The 17093-nt window shown below is 39.3% G+C and overlaps 1 protein-coding gene across 3 annotated transcripts in view; it reads right to left on the reverse strand.

Moving 5' to 3' along the window:
- znf423 (zinc finger protein 423) overlaps window positions 1–11501 on the reverse strand; it is a 187779-nt gene extending 176278 nt beyond the window's left edge. For all 3 annotated transcript variants that reach the window (XM_016550571.1, XM_016550570.1, XM_016550568.1), the window contains exon 1: window positions 10309–11501. In XM_016550571.1, the coding sequence (XP_016406057.1) occupies window positions 10309–10348 (40 nt within the window). In that variant the 5' untranslated portion in view covers window positions 10349–11501. The remainder of the gene's footprint in view (window positions 1–10308) is intronic.
- Window positions 11502–17093: the final 5592 nt, after the last annotated feature.

Consider the following 17093-nt stretch of genomic DNA (forward strand, 5'->3'; position numbering starts at 1 on the left):
GTAAATATAAGTCTCTGTAAATCCACTCTCTGACACTAGGTGGCGCTTATGGAAAAGCTTAATTAGAGCTGTTTCCTGTAACCTCTGCGAACAAAGCAGTATTGCGATTAAGAACACTTCCTTTAGGTATTACAGAGCGAAGATGAAAACAAAATGCCATCGAATCGTTTCTGAAGACAGTCAGAGGGAGCCCGTGGGGAATTTTATCATGATTTATCGTCAAACCGGTAATCGTTACATCCCTACTACATTTTGGGGTGAAATCCATTAAAGTGAAAATATAAAGACAGAAATATTCACAGTTAGATCTTTGGACTTCCTCAAATTAGAAAAAATTTTGAAAATTTGGCCTTTGAAGGAAATATCTGTAGACATTGACTTAGTCCAAGGCTACATCGCAAAATTGCAAGAATCAGGATGTTTTCACTCATCTAGATGGTGAGCAACTAAACGGAACAGAATACAGGGGTATTGTGATGTGTTTTTACTAAAAAATTTATATTTTAAAGAAGCATTTTAACTTGACATATGGGTAAAAAAAAAAATAACAGCATAACATTTCGCTAAAGACATCCTTCTGACGCATTTGCTCATAGACCAACAATGCACAACAGCGCAGATCCCCGAGTACTCCATTGATTTATCTGTAGAGTACTCAAGGAGACAAAACGACCAAAATGCCTGCTTTAAACCCTCTGGCAGGTGGAGGGCCCCGTGCCGAATGCCCCTGACCTAGGAAGAGGACAGCCTCCCTGGATCACAGTGCCTTCGGGACCCTCCAAAAATAGATGGTCCCAGTACACCACCAACAATACCATCAACCGAACAGGAGGGAGAAAGAGAATAGGGCTGTTCCACACAAAGACGTAAGAGTACAGCCTGACTGCTCAGGAGACAGAAAGAATGAGAGAGAGAAAAAGAGAGAGAGAGAGTCTTAATTGCCTTATCCTGTAGTACAGGCTGGGGAGTGCTTTTTGACTTCGGCTTCCAATTTCACGCTACAACATTATTTAGTTTGATACAGACTTGATTAGGCATTACAATGTGTCCCTCTCTGAAGGAGCTTTGCGGCCGGCCTGCATCACTAGAGGACAGATTAACTCTGCAATCACGCTCCTTCTGAGACCCTTCTACTGTTTGTTTAGCCCGCCGGAGACCATGCCAGTGCATGTTTGTTTGTGTATGGGGATTTTGTGGGAGGGGTTCTTATTAAATGAACTCTACCCACACTTACAGCGACCCTTATTATGGGACATGACCACAAGATATAGAAAGAAAGTGTGTGCGTTCGGGGAGATAACGCTCAGTCCTTGACCTCAAGGATCTTCCTTTCCAGTATATGAGAATTTTTAAAGAACTCGGTCTCAAGACATAGATAAATACACACAAGCGGTGCAGGTGAACAATACTTTTAAAAGTAAAGTTACATTATTACTTTTTACTGAGAGTTACTAAACAAATAGACTGAATAATTTCTAATGTAGAACATTATATTAAATACAATGTATTTATATTATATAAATAGATGGTATACATTTAGTGCAAATAATGGTAAATTAAATATGTAGAAATTTAATTACACTAGTTACTTATGAAAGGTTAGTGTTAGATTATTATGCAACACAAGTTAATTTTAATGAAAATCACTTGTACATTATAAGGAAGGGAGAGTTTTTCATTTGCATTTGTTAGATAATAAATTAAAGGGATAGTTCACCCAAAAATGAAAATTCTGTCATCATTTACTCACCCTAATGTCATTCCAAACCTCTATGAATTTCTTTCTTTTTTTGAACACCAAACAAAATATTTAGAAAAATGCTGGCATCCAAACAGTTGACATAGCCATTGACTTCCACTGTATGGAAAAAATACTATAACCCTTTTCAACATGCTAATTGTGATTATGTAACGCACTGTTACTTCTGTTACTGTCAATAAAAGAAGTTATAAAATAACACTTAATGAGTGCGACATACTTGGACTAAAGTGTTCCAACCAATTACGGATTGATTACTCCAGTACCAATGTGTAAAGTATTGCGTTTTACACTTTGCCTCAAGATAGTGTGGTGCAAAACCTCTGATATTGGATTTTATCAGAGTTTAATGACCGAGCTGGATCCAGATAGAAGAAAGAGAATCGGACAGCCTGGTCCCCTGTCCATCACTACAGAACAGGTCAAAACTTTACATTTTTAACATCTGTCCATCCATCCATCAACACTAAGGCCCCACAGTACACAACCCCCACGCCCCACGATCTCCAATTCTCTTTCTTTCCGCTCCCTTCTCTCTGCCTCTCCTGGAGCAAGTCAGGCCCTGTTTGATGGTGACATGAAGCATTTATTAGGCGAGAGAAGCTGAGCAGGAAAGAGAGAATAAAGAAGAATTGGGAGCGCGAGTGTGTGGATGGTTAATAATTTCTGCGCACTTCTCTTGGCCCTGGATTTTTTTTTGTATTGCAGTAGCTGAAAGAGACTCTCTTCCCCATCATCATCCCATTCAACCACAACAACACAGATACACACCTATCAGAACAGCCCCCAGCGTACACACACACACACACAACACTCCCAGATAAGCACCATAAAACTCTCACATACTCTAACAAACCATCTAAAACACAGATTTGGGGGGGAAATTACTACTTTTAGAAATAACAAACCTGTGAGAGCCATGGTGAAGTGGGTGGCGCATGTGTTTGCGACACGTAAAAGCCGTTGTGCACTCAGGGACACAGGTTTGAGTCTAAATCATCCAATTTCTCCACTTTCTTGTTACTTTAAACATATTTTTTGATATGAAGTGCCATTTTTAATTTATATTGTTAATTGCTGTTCCATATTCCCTCACCCTCGTATTTCTTACTCCATATGCAATATAATACATTAGGCCTAAGATTTAAAATATAAACATATATCCAATCATTTATAAAGTTTTAGTTTGAAAACGTGTAGTTTGAACCTGCATGGTGCAAACCCACTGGACTTTCATTTACTTGCATGACTCACTGCAACACTCAGTTTTAAAACACTGTGATTTTGTTCACCACTTATGATCAGATCGTATTATGAATCATATTATAATCAGAAAATATGACTTGCACTATGGAATGTTTTGCATATGTTTTATATTCTATATAGATTTTTCTAAAAAAAAAAAAAAGTTAATATTTTCATACAAAAATAATGATACAATATTCATTTATTTTAATCATTTTTCTAACCTTGAGCTTGTACAGAAATGCAGATAAGCCGTGTGTGTGCTGGCAGAGAGGTAAATGTGAATTTGCTTCTACACACCTCCATAAATGTGGCCCGAGTCATCACTCTTGACACAACACTCCCAGATAAGCACCATAAAACTCTCACATACTCTAACAAACCATCTAAAACACAGATTTGGGGGGGAAATTACTACTTTTAGAAATAACAAACCTGTGAGAGCCATGGTGAAGTGGGTGGCGCATGTGTTTGCGACACGTAAAAGCCGTTGTGCACTCAGGGACACAGGTTTGAGTCTAAATCATCCAATTTCTCCACTTTCTTGTTACTTTAAACATATTTTTTGATATGAAGTGCCATTTTTAATTTATATTGTTAATTGCTGTTCCATATTCCCTCACCCTCGTATTTCTTACTCCATATGCAATATAATACATTAGGCCTAAGATTTAAAATATAAACATATATCCAATCATTTATAAAGTTTTAGTTTGAAAACGTGTAGTTTGAACCTGCATGGTGCAAACCCACTGGACTTTCATTTACTTGCATGACTCACTGCAACACTCAGTTTTAATACACCGTGATTTTCTTCACCATTATATTATGATCAGAAAATGTTTTTTAAATATGACCTGCACCATGGAATGTTTTGCATAATATAAATGTTTTAGATAATATAAACAAAAATTATATATATTTATTTTTCTAAAAAAAGTTTTTATTTTTATATAAAAATAACAATGCAATATAAATTTATTTTAATATACATTTTTCTAACCTTGAGCTTGTACAGTCAGGCAGTAGGATGAGAAGTGAGGTGAGATGAGGTGAACAGAGAGAAGTCAGAGAGAACAGTGTAATAATCACTCGTTGCCTCATTCAGTTCCTCTGGGAACTTCTTGAATACAGGAGCAGCCCTCCAAAAAAGCACACATGCTAAGTGAACTGCACACAATGGAAAAACCTGACTTTTAACCAACAAATGAACACATCATAGAAGAAAGGCTGTTTTGTAAATGTCATTATTCCGCTTTTTTCTTGTCTCCCCTCCCTTTTATTCTCCCTTTGTGAGCGTATGTGTGTGCAAGCGCTCTCGAACGAAGAGCGACTTTAATTGTTTCTTCAGTATAGCCCCGCTGTTTGCACGGGTTATTATCCCCGACTTTGCAGGGGGGGGGGGCGTCTTTTACAATGGAGGCTAATTCTTTCTAAGCCAAAAAGGCTTCTATGCTAGGTTCCAGACTAGCCTCAGGATAAAGCGAAGAAGCTTCACGCCTTAAAATCAATTTATCAAGGCATTACTAACCCAACTCAGAGACCCATGGTTCGCACACATAATCTGCCCGTGACGAAACAGCAGACTGACAAGCGCCGCTTTGCTATCATTAGCCATGTCTGTATTTTTAAAACTAGTTACTTTAATTGATAAGTGAAGGGTCAGAGTCGTCTTTTATCTTTCTGCCAAATTAATTACGCCTCTTTATTTGCCGACGTAATTGTCTACAAGATCTGAAACAAGGTACAGCCAGACATTCTGACATTGGATGAACTCTGCAAATTACTCAAAAGTTTCGTTTTGAGGAGTCAAACTCCATCTGTGTTTGAAAGGGCAAGGCTACTCAACTCTGTAAGCGTATCTTTGTTTTAGCGGTTTTGTTCTTGCTGCTAGAAAACTTTTTTAGGCCTTGTGAAATCGATAGGTTCAGCTCTGGAGAGAGCCACAAGCGTTCAAGAGATTTCTCAGTGCGTGGGCACATGCATGCACACTCTCACACACACACACAGAGAAACATTTCACCTCCAGCTATACCAGTCCTTCACTGGTCTAGGATGGCTCCCTGAGCGCTCTGTCATGGGAGACCAGATGACCTGGTGAAGGGTCAGAGGGACTCTGGGGGGCACAGCAGGGGTCAAACCAGCACCAGCACTCCTCATTAATGACCTCTGCAGCCCTTCAATCACCACCCCAAAAAGCTCAGACCAAGGCCTGAAGCCTGTCCAGCAGGGAGACAGGCCAATAAATATATGCATCAGCCAGGTGTAGAGAGTGGGCTTAATTGCCCCCTTTCCTTATGTTTAATGTACAGCCCAGCGAGACGGGGCAGGGTCGTAGAGCAGCCACCCGGAGAGGAGAAAGAGTAGAGAGAGAGCGTTAATGCATCTTTGAATACCAGGAAAAGTCAATTACACACAGACAAATACATCTTGACATAAAAACTTTTGACAAAACTACCATTCAAAAGTTTGAGGTCAGTGAAGTATATTTTGCTCAAACAAGCAACATTTTATAATGAAAATACAGGGGGGGGGGGACTGAAATATTCTGAAATATTTTTACACAAAAAAAAATCTATTTTAATATGTTTGAAAATGTAATTTATTCCTGTGATAGCAAAGCTGAATTTTCAGCAGCCATTACTTTAGTCTTCAGTGTCACTGATTTATTCTTCATAAATTATTCTAATATGCTGCTCAAGAAACATTCTTATTATTATCAATATTTTAAAAAAAGTTGAGCTGCTTAACATTTCTGTGGAAACTGTGGTACATTTTTGATTAATAGAAAGTTTAAAAAGAACAGCGTTTATCTGAAATAGAAATCTCAACATTATAAATGTCTTTACTGCCATTTTTCCTTTAATGCATCCTTGCTGAATAAAATTTTTTTTTTTTTTAATAATCTGATTGCAGACGTTTGAATTGTGATATATGTAAACCTAAGTTGTAATTTGCATGCGGAAACATACATAAATAATAATGCAGGAGATATCAAAAAGGCTAATAAATCTCTTAAAATATCTGATAATTGTACCTTTTTATGACAAGACAAGGTAGTGCAATTCTGCCAAAGCAATCATATTTATGAATTATTAATTTATGATACTGTAATTGTAAAAATAAAATACCTTGAAAAATAGATTTAAAAACTCCCACGTATTTAAAGTATTAGGAATATACAGTATATGGTGTTTTTATATGTATGTTTTCTTTCTTTCTTTCTTCTTTTTTTTTTTTTTACATGGACCTCAACATGGACGTTCTGCTAAAGTTCTCTTTTTGTGTTTTCCAAAAGAAAGTAACGCATATGACCTTGGAATGCCGTGAGTTTGTAAAAATGCTTGACAGAATATCCATTTATGAATGAAATAGTTTATATGAATACATGTAGTGCTCCACAGTTAGAACGTCCAGAAAACCTCATATCAACAAGTATGATAAAAATGGCAGACACACTGCCCACCGGGGAGAAACCCACATCCAAACCCACCCGCCTTTTCCTACCATCACAGACCAGATGAATTACGCCATGATCTCCACACCAATAGGGGTCACTGCTTCGAGATATGGAAAGGTATAACGATTTGACTTGAAAAGAAAGTTAAAGAGCAGAAGAAAAGCATGCCTCTTAATATCATGATACCAGTCGCATCAACACCCAAAGAAAGCCATTAAAAAAGACCTCAGCTGCTGTCAAACTGTGCGCAATTACGTTTTTTTCCTGGTTCTGATGAAATACTTTTAGACTTGTTTAACTAATTGTTCATGCTGTGAAGTCAATGAAAACAAAAAAAAGCAAGAGCATAAAAATCAATTTTGTGGTTCATCTCCCATTATCTCAAAATCACACCCTCTAACAGTCAACACACACACACAAAATAAATACTACACTCTTCTCATAAACAGTCTAGAACTGAAACAAATGCTTTCTCAATTTCAGATTATTATTGTCATTTCTTAAAAAAGCTCGAATAAAAAAAATACAAAAATCACTAAAAGAATGTTTAATTAAACACATAATTAGGAAAACATAAAAAAAAAATGTTTCAGGCACTACAACAGAAAAGTGAATGGAAATATTTACTAAAAATAAATTCAATCTATTATTGTCAATGAACCATCATCTGAAAATGTGCAACAGATGCAATAGAGTGATTAGGTGCACAAAAAATTGAAAACAGCACACCAATCAAAGCACAAAATGAAAAACACAAATGTGGATGCATAAGAACACTGGGGGTTCTCGTTCCCTGATCTCTTCATTTGTGGCTCTGCAGCCCTATGGTAACTCACTTCAGCGTTTTACAACAGCCCACTGACCAATGAAACTTCTGCGCCGTTGCCAAAAGTCTAGGTGACAATAAAAAAGCCATTTAATGTTAAAAGCAGATGGTTCCAGAAATGGAGGAAAGTAAAAAGATGAGATCTGTACCGCTACATAAAGACACACCAAAAAAAGATCAACACAACAGCACATTACAGCTTCATTGCCTCTTTTCTTACCCTCTAACATGTAACACAGCTCCCAAAGAAAAAACTAATATCACTGAAATCATACAACAGAAAATCTCAGCAGTGTTCTTTAAAGACGGAAAAATCCGCAACTTCAAACCTCACTTCAGAAATCCACAAAATTACTAAAAAATTACATTTTACTTTATTTGTTATCTAGATGTCCCTGCAAAAACAACTCGCTGTTGTGTTATGTATCTATGTATGAAAATCCCTTCCTTCCCACAGTCCCTCAGTTGTTGAAATGCACAACTGAAAATTTACATTCAAAACGGCGAGTAATTACCCAATTCCCTATCGAAACACTTGCTAAAGGATAACGTATTCTGCAGGAAGAGCTAAATGCATTCCTGAAAGACATTTCAACACATGAACCAGGTACAAACCCATCCACATACCCACGTACCCAAAAAGACCCTCGTGTCAGTGGGCAGAGGGGGGAATAATGCCAATAGATTTCATTCTCAGCGAGCTTCAGATTAGCATTACTCGAATGTTTTCTCCCTTTCGTAGAATAAAATGTCCAATTTGATTCGACTGACTGTAAACAACAATGAAAAAAACGGAAATAAGTGCCCACACTGTCTCCTTTCCTGTCGTGTGCATTCATCCCCCTCTTAATGTCCTGCAAATGAAGGGGATTTATTAATGTGTAATTAAGTAATAATCATCGCTACATAATGCATGAAACACTCATGGGGACGGTGGAGATACGAAACAGGAATGCCACAGCCGAGCACTCAGTGCATAGACACACATTAAAAAGGGATTAATTGAGAGAAATAATATTTTGATAAGCGCAGCTCCCTCTCCCCCTCTGACGAACGCTCTCGCTGTCTTTTTCCTCTCAAAATAATCTCTCTCGCTCTTGTGCGCGCGAATAACACTGGCAATCACAGTTTCTAATGTAATGTGATGTGAGAGCATGACTTCCATTACTGGAAAATAATCCCTGGTCTAACGTGACAATGGGCAACGCTTTTTTGAGGAACCCCCCTCTCTATGTGCCTGCATATGTTTTCTACAGCCACAACACCTGCAGATTTGAAGATATCAAAGCAGAAATTAATGACAAACAAGCTTAACCTCTGGAAGAGCAAGCCAATACACTAGACACCGGGACAGAAAAAAAAAAAAACATGAATGATTTTGTGCATACCACTCTCAGACATATTGTTGGTGCCCTTCTAATCTCCGAGCATAGCAATCAAAGCTAAAGGTGCTGGGCTGAGATAGGGACAGAGCGAGCCTTGCTTACATATTTAATTGGCCTCTGATTGACGTGCATCGCTGAGTCAATACAATCACTGTTTACCCCCCCAAACCTCTGTGCTGCAGCAGGCTAATGCATACTCGATAGAAAACTGCAATAGTATTTGTTGCAATACAACAAAACGTTTGATTTGCAGTTGCCTTGAAAAAAACAGAACAAGCTAAAAACATTATTAGTTAATGATTGGGGAGAAAAAAGATGATGCATATTTATTTGCTGAATATTTCACTTCATGCATGTAAAAAATAAAAGCTGGTAAAAATAAAAAAAATTATGTTATTGATTACAGGGTCAAAAAGACTGCTCTCTCTCATCTCTATCTCTCCTAAACAACTCAATGACATTGTTTACGACTGATCTGCACTCAGCAGGCTCTGTCAATGTTAAATATCTGTGACAATAACCGATTCTTAACACGTTGTATTTCCAGTTCAACCGACATGAATATTATACTCTTACACTCTATGTAAACTTACAACCATTTTCTTCTCTCTTGATGAACCTCTGCAGATTACAGCCATTAATTAAAACAAAAAACTGGTTATTATTTGGGGGAGGGGGTACTAATATGGGCCACATGGCCACCCGAAAGCCCATCTGGTTTCTATTGGGGTGAGGGTGCCAAGTGATATCTCGACCGGCAGCACAATATCTGCTGCACATTGCTGATGGACAAGACAAAATAGCAGCAGGCCTTAGTGCTCCTAAATTCACCTGCCTGTGAGTGTTGAGTCTTGTAGGAGGGGTGTGAATGAGATGAGACTGTCTGTGACTGATTCTGCCATGTCAAAGTCACAACCGGGAATAAATTCAAGACAATAAACAGCAAAGAGGGGGGGGGGACACCAAACTGAGATCTATAGAGAATCAAATTCCATTCACAATACTACTACAGACTGAGAGGGGGGTTTCTAAATTGAGTTGAAAAAACATCTCAGAATATTTAGGATTTCCACAAAGAGGACAAAATGAGAATACACTTATTTAAAGGTCTATTTTATGAGCAGTAGCAGTATTATTGATTAAAAAATATATATATATTATTTTTACATTAAAAAAATTAAACGCAAACAAAAAAGTTAACATTTAATAATTTAACGAAACAGTATATAATAATACTTATGTATAAAGTGATGTTGTTTATTTACAAAAATAAATATAAATTAATAAAATTGCTTAAATACCATTTAAAATACTAATAATATTAATAAATAACCTAAAATAAACTCAAGCACCATTTCTAATCGTCCAGGTACAGCACCTTCCCTATAAGAGATAACTTGTACTGCCAAACACAAGACTTGGTGGCACCTGGCATCAAAATGAAAGTGTTTCATTTCTTAATTATCTTTCAATGTAAAAAAGCCTCCTTAAAGTCTCTGAACATAATGTCACTACTGAAAGCAAACGCATTAAATCGATAAATTTCACAATCCCCGCCACTTTTACCCATGAAATCTCATTGGTCATGTGAGTTGTTCCCTTTCGTATACCATTACCAACATAAAACGCTTACCTTTAACGGAGCGCGGTTTGGCCTGCTTGCGTCTAGACATCTCCGTGTTAACAACAATATTTTACTTTCTTTAACGGGTATCTTGTCCTCTCCGAGAAATATTGACAGGTCACGCGCTGATACTTGGGAGATTTCTTCACTTTGCCTGTTGCAATGCGGCAACTTCAGTCTCGCTAGTCCAGAAGCGTTCAAAGGAAGAGAGAGTAGGCCTACGGCAATGGAAACTGATATTCCAATGATTGAACTTCTCCAACCTGTAGATTTAACGAATAACTTGCGGCTTTTCCCCGTGCTCGAGAAGCGAACGCTCTTTTGTTCCTCCGTAACGACGGAGCGGGCACGCGCGCCCGGAGTTTGAAGAAGCGGAGCGTGCCCAAATTACACCTGATCAGTGGCGAGAGGTGACAATACTTGCCGATAATGTGCAAAAGCCACTTCGACGGTGTTTCGGAATTGATTCGCAATGTTTTTCCTCCTTTTTGCAGTTGTCGCAACTGTCTCTTTTCGTTGTGATGCCGCCGAACCGCCCTCCTTCGCTGTTATTTTTCCGAAGGTGCCACTCTCAATGGCATTTTACGCAGCATTTTTACCTGAGGGGATTTTTCTTCTTGTTTATCGTCCTAAAAGCCGTAAATATTTCTAGTCGCTAGCCTCTCTCTCCCTTTTTCTTTGTCCTGACTCTGGTCTTCCCTCCGCCTCCCGATCCGACTGCTGGCGGGGCTGCAGCGCAGACACACATAATAAAGCCAGGCTTGGCTGGAAATGTAGCCGTGTCCCAGCAGGAGGATGTGAGAGTAGGGTCCCGGCGGGGGAGCGCTCTGATCCCGCAGGGAGCTCCGCACAGCCTGGGTTGAGCAGACAGAGAGAGCCAACAGCACCAAACCATGGTCAGCCATGGAAACTACAGCTTAACTTGGAGCACGGATCGGGGCCAAAACACGGAGCTTCGAGGAAACGCTGCAGCGTTCAAGAAAAAAGACGGACTGGATTCGCTTTTTGCGCTCCTTGTACTGGTGCCATCGTCTCGGGTTCACTCCAGCGTTTAACTGACGATTGGATACGATGACATTTTGACTATTTGGGGAGTTTGTTTTGAACATTTATCATTTCCACGTCGCCTTTGCAACACGTTTATCTGCGTTTAAACGAATAAGATTTACGATTTAAAGGGATAGTTCAGCTCAGCCAAAAATAAAAACAGTGTCATCATTTAACGTTGTTCCAAACCGGTTTGACTTTCTTTCTTCCTTCTGCTCAACACAAAAGATGTTAGGCTGTATGTTAAGGTCTGACAGCCTCAGTCACCATTCACTTTCGTTGCATCTCTTTTTCCCCCCATACAATGAAAGTGAATGGTGACTGAGAAAAAGAAAGTTTTACAAAAACAACAACAGGGTGAGTAAACAGATCAGATTTGTAATGGAGTTTTAAAAAAAAGTGTTTAGCCTTTGCAACATCAAGTGCATGCATTTTATTTTTGAAAAACATCTGCATATGCAAATAATGTTTGATATTATCAGATGTGTTGTTTTATTTTCATTGGTATTATGGGATATGTTTTACTTAACTTTTAACCCCTTTTCCTAGGATCCTTGTTGCATTCTTTTTGGCAGGATTAGGCCTTTTCGACAGTATTTTTAGTCCCCACAGCATCTGTCTGGCGCCTGCGTGTACTGCCGAAGCGCAGTCGCAGAATGAGGATCATTTGTGCAAAAATCAACCTAAGAAATGGTCAAAATCACACGCGGCGCGCCGGAGCTGCTCAGCCGTTGTCATGGATAACATGGTGGTCACCCTGTCTCGGTCAGTGGTATATCCTGCAGATTGAGCCAGGCACCCCGCGGAGCCACGGAGCGGCCTTTAAAATTGACCCCCCGCAGTGGACCGGGGCCCCTCTTGTCTCGTCTGAGCGCACGCCTGGAGACTGCATTTAAATGGGCTTCTGGTGTCCCAGAGAGAGAGGCCGCTGGCATGAAGGGGCGAAAGCTCACCGCAGTGGTCCCTTTTTCTCGGATAAATTCAAAGGAGGAAAATAGCTCACATTACAAGCTCCTTAAGGTTCAAGGACAGCCGAGACATGAATGGTTTGAAAGAGTGGCATTGTGAAATCACATAGCACGCGATTACACCCTCTGTCATCTTTTTACGGATTTGCATTTTTCTTGTGCCACAATGAACAGTTCAGAATAAGATTTACAAGACATGAGGATGAAATTAATTAAGACGCTGGAGAAAAAGAGGTGTGAACTGCAAATGCGGTGGTCCTGTTTGGAATAGACGCCGTTGCTATTTTAGGACGATTTTAATGAGTGGCAAATAATTTTTTGAGCTTGGATGACTGCATGCGATTTGAAAAATTTTGAATGTTTAGAATGTTCACTGCTAACTGAATTGAAATGGCCTCAGTATTGGCTAGTATTTTCCTTCACGCAGCAGGGACGGGAGGAAGCAAATCTCTCATTGGACATTATAAGGACGGAGGCATTTGCAACACTTCATTTCACTGCTAACTGAATTGAAATGGCCTCAGTATTGGCTAGTATTTTCCTTCACGCAGCAGGGACGGTGGTAGATTGGTGCCCTTACATTATTCATGCGACGATTATTCAAAATTTAGCAATAGCTCAACAGCGCTTTGTCCTTTCTCTCATCCATCTCCTCTCTCACCATACCTAGGTATGCTGCTATTCTTATGCGACTATCATCCATTGGACAGTGTGGACCCAGAAAGCACCCTTAAACACTCCCCCATTGTACTGTCACAAGCCTGGAGAGTTCATGTTATATTTATGTTGCCTACAGCATATTCTCTCTGTTCTGTTCTGTTCAGCTGAACTCACGCCAACTCCTCCATGTCCCCCCTCCACAGACAATGTTACATCTCATTGGCTTTGCCCTAGATAGGCTATTTTTGTATGAAATAATTAGACATAACTGATTTAAATACTGCAAAGCCAACACTCTTTTGTCTCGTTAACAAAGTACAGGAGAGGCGCACGCTCACGGTGTCACTTCTGTCAATCCGTACAAGGAGGTTTAAAATACAAATGCTTTTGTAGCTAATGGATCTGAAGCAGAGCCCAAAAAAATGAGTCATTTTATTAGCTTCCTTCTATTCGGGTTTTACTTTCGGGACCGAGCTGCGGTGACCTGACCTGATAGAATCTATTATGAAAGCAAAAAATGTCAGGAAAGCATTGCCAGAAGCTTTTAATTGTCTCAACGTGTACATCAGCAAAATATAGGATTGCTAAAATATGCCGCCTAATTGTCCATATAAGGACAGCGCGGCACTTAAAACAGCACATTTTGTTTGTTACAGTGACCCCGGACCCAGACAGCCGTGCTGATGCCGAGTGCACATGGGCACACGACTGAGAGGTGGAGAGCAGGAACGCAGATTGGGGCTGACCGCTCGGCTGCACTTTAATGTACCCTCTACTTCATCAGTCCTGATTAGCCACCATAAAAATCCAGATTGAACATTACATTTTTACTGCTGATTGTCTTCCAAACACTCTCAGGTGTTGGCGTGTTAAATGCCAGGGTGTGCATCTGTCCTCGCATGCCATTAGCTTGCTGCAGTGAGACGTCTGACTTGAAAAAGGGGGACCCTCTTCAGAAACGAAAGCAATGCAGAACAAATTTCAGGCTTTTAGGCTTACCGTATCTTGTGCCAAAACCTCAATAACAAGCCCCCCTCCAGCCCCCGTTTCCCTGGCTCTTGCCCCAGACTTACACAAAGAAACACCAGCTTTATGGACTTAGGGCATTAAAGCATAAAAAACAGCGGACGGAGAACAGGTTCGGAACACATGGCGGCAAACGCGGGGCCCGATCACATCAGATCGCACAGGCTATACGCTTTAACGCTCCAATTCGTAGGTGCACGGCCGTGTTTTCAAAAGGGCACATGAAAGGGCTTAGCGAGAGAGAGAGATGAGCAACCGCGGCGAGGAGGCCGGCGCTCCAGCAAAAACGCTTTTCTGATGAGCTGCAACAATGCACTCACTCCCACGACATCAGCTCTCTGTTGGGAGTCTCCTCCTAATTTCCTCCATCCATAATAAAAAGAGCTACATTAAACAGTGCCATTAGTGCCAGCAATTTGTTTTATTCTCCACAGAAAGAGAAATGTTATCTGTGGCGGACAAACTTAACCCAATTAAAGCTCATTGTGTATGGGGGCCTTGCTGGGTCTTCAGCTGATGCCTAGGAACGAGGGCAGAGGAAGCCAACTTTGGGGAGGGAGAGGCGAAAAAAGAGAACGGTTGGAACACGTCTGGAGAATTAGGGAATGTAGGAGAGAGACAAATGTGCTTTCAGGAAAAAAGACGGGAAGAGAAATTATGTTTTCGTACGCTTTCCCCCACATCAAATCCCTCCCAAGATGGTTTGATAGAGGAATACTGCGCAAAATGTACTCAAAACAAAAACGCACAGATAATTCGGCACTTAAACAAATAGCCAAAGGATTAGAGTGAAGGTAAAACCTTTCCATCAAATTAAAAAAAGGGAGGAACTGCGTACAAAGCCACACGTTCGGAGACTCTCGCTCATACCCTCACATTTTTGCTGTTAATTGTTGTGATAACACCTCTCGATTACAGGGGTTTAATTATCAACATGTTTGGCTGTTAGACCGAGTACCTGGCACAGATCCTGGTGAAGGGCTCAAGGTTTCTAATGAAGATCTCACTCACAGCAGCATACAGGAACTCAGTGTGGTGCTGTCCTAACAAAGAAGCACATCGCGTTTAGAGACGACCTGGGTATCTGTGAATTCTAACACAATAATGCCAAGAATATTCATAGTGATACATTTTGATTGATATCCAGTTGTGCTGGAATGGCAAGTGTGTGTCTCTGTGGGGAAAAAAGTGATTCTGTGTGATTGCAGAATTGTAACAGTAACTGAATCACATGTCGTGGGACACAAATGAGGCATGCCTTTGCTTCCGTAACAGCGAAAGCTGGTTTCACTCCGTTTGACTGGTAATCCTTCCGTCTCCTATTGCATTTATCAGCTTTAGTGGAGCCGTTTTTTGCTCACTTACCCAAAAAAGGCCCAATCAACACCTCCCAGCTGGTGAAATGAAGCAGAACCGGGCCTCCATTACTTTTGAGACGTGATGGATACTTCACAGCTGCGGTCGAGTGTCTGTGATCAGAGAGTGGAGAGACAAACAGCTGTAAAACATGCCCTACTAAAGACATACAACATTTGCTGACAGTGTTTGCCATTAGGATTTACATGCAGTGTATACTGTATACACACATGACTGTGTAGATTCATCCACAACTAGTTTTGTTCTCAAGCAAGGCCTAAGAAACATTTATGTGAAATCTTAGCAATTTGAAGGAGACTGAGGACAAGAATCAGTCCATGTATTTTGTGAGAGTTGCTTTGAAAAGTGGCAATAAAACGTTGTGTGATATTAAAATATACCTTTTAAAACAAGGGCATTCATTCTCTTGAAACAATTTTTTTTTTAATCTCACTTGAGCAGCATTTACTGTTCTAGCGTGATTTATGCCTTTAAATTATCTAGTCTGATTTCTATATTTGGTTTATAATTTACATTTATCTATATTTGTCCTCAAACACAAACATTATGTCGTCTGAAAGCAATATTAGGCTATCTCTCCCAAATTGGAGGATGTGCGCAATCTAACACTTCACAAATACAGATTCCTATTATTATGAAATTGCACTAGGAACAGTAGCTACACTCTGCAAGCCTTCGATTTATCTCCCAATGGTTAATTTGCGTGAGAAAATTATATTTACTGTTATTGAGGGGAAATACATTCACGCAAGCAATGTTTTCCAGAGAACGAAAACAATTTGTAGGGTTCATTCTGTATTTAAATCGTATTAAATGCCGCATTTCAGTGTTTTCTCTTTTCAAATGAAATATTCAAATAAAATATAACCAAATCTAATCTGAGAAGAAAATGTCTGTAATAGAAAAGCAATGGATGTTTAGAGGTTTGATAAGCAGAAGGACCATAAATGAAACATTGAACTGCTTTGTTGAACGTATGTTCTGTAGGTCTACAGCGCTATCTAGTGGTTAAAATGAGCTCACACTCGGATTAGCGTCGTGTCTCGTAGATTATATAGTGTTTAATTTTTACCTCTGTGGTGATTAAACAGTCAAACATATTGCAAAAACACAACATGTTAAACATTTATATTTAATTGTAACATTATCAAGACCTCCCCTTATTTAAAATGACAGTTAATCTAGAAATGAAAATTCTGTCATTATACTCACCCTCATGTTTCAAAACGGTGTTTCTTGCTTTCTTAGGCGAAGCACACAAGGAAAAGTTAGCCAAAAATTCATTTTCCATTCAATAAAGTAAATGGTGACTCAAACTTTGACTTATTTCTAGAATTTACTTCTTTTTTTTTTAAACAACGGTGACGTAATTGGTTTTTACACAGCATTGTACGGTTTCTAAAAGACGTAAAATATTTCTATACAAAAAAAAAACGTATTTTTCCTCAGTTTATGTTGACTAAGCAAGTCGATTTCCGCTCCATAAGAAAAAAAAATCATGGTTTGGTAAATTAGAATTCTGGGGGAATAATAATAATAATGGCATAAATAATTAGAAATTTAAACGAACAAATCGTAATTATCATGTAAAGTGTCAAAATTATAACTTAAATTTTCATCTTTTTTTTTTTTTTTGCCTTCTTGTGGCAGAAATGGACTTACATAGTTTACCTCCATTTCTGACACTGTTTAGATTTTTAAAGTGACTTATTTTTC

Source organism: Sinocyclocheilus rhinocerous, unplaced genomic scaffold, assembly GCF_001515625.1.
Source record: "Sinocyclocheilus rhinocerous isolate Xijiao unplaced genomic scaffold, SAMN03320098_v1.1 scaffold1938, whole genome shotgun sequence".
Lineage (NCBI taxonomy): Eukaryota > Metazoa > Chordata > Actinopteri > Cypriniformes > Cyprinidae > Sinocyclocheilus > Sinocyclocheilus rhinocerous.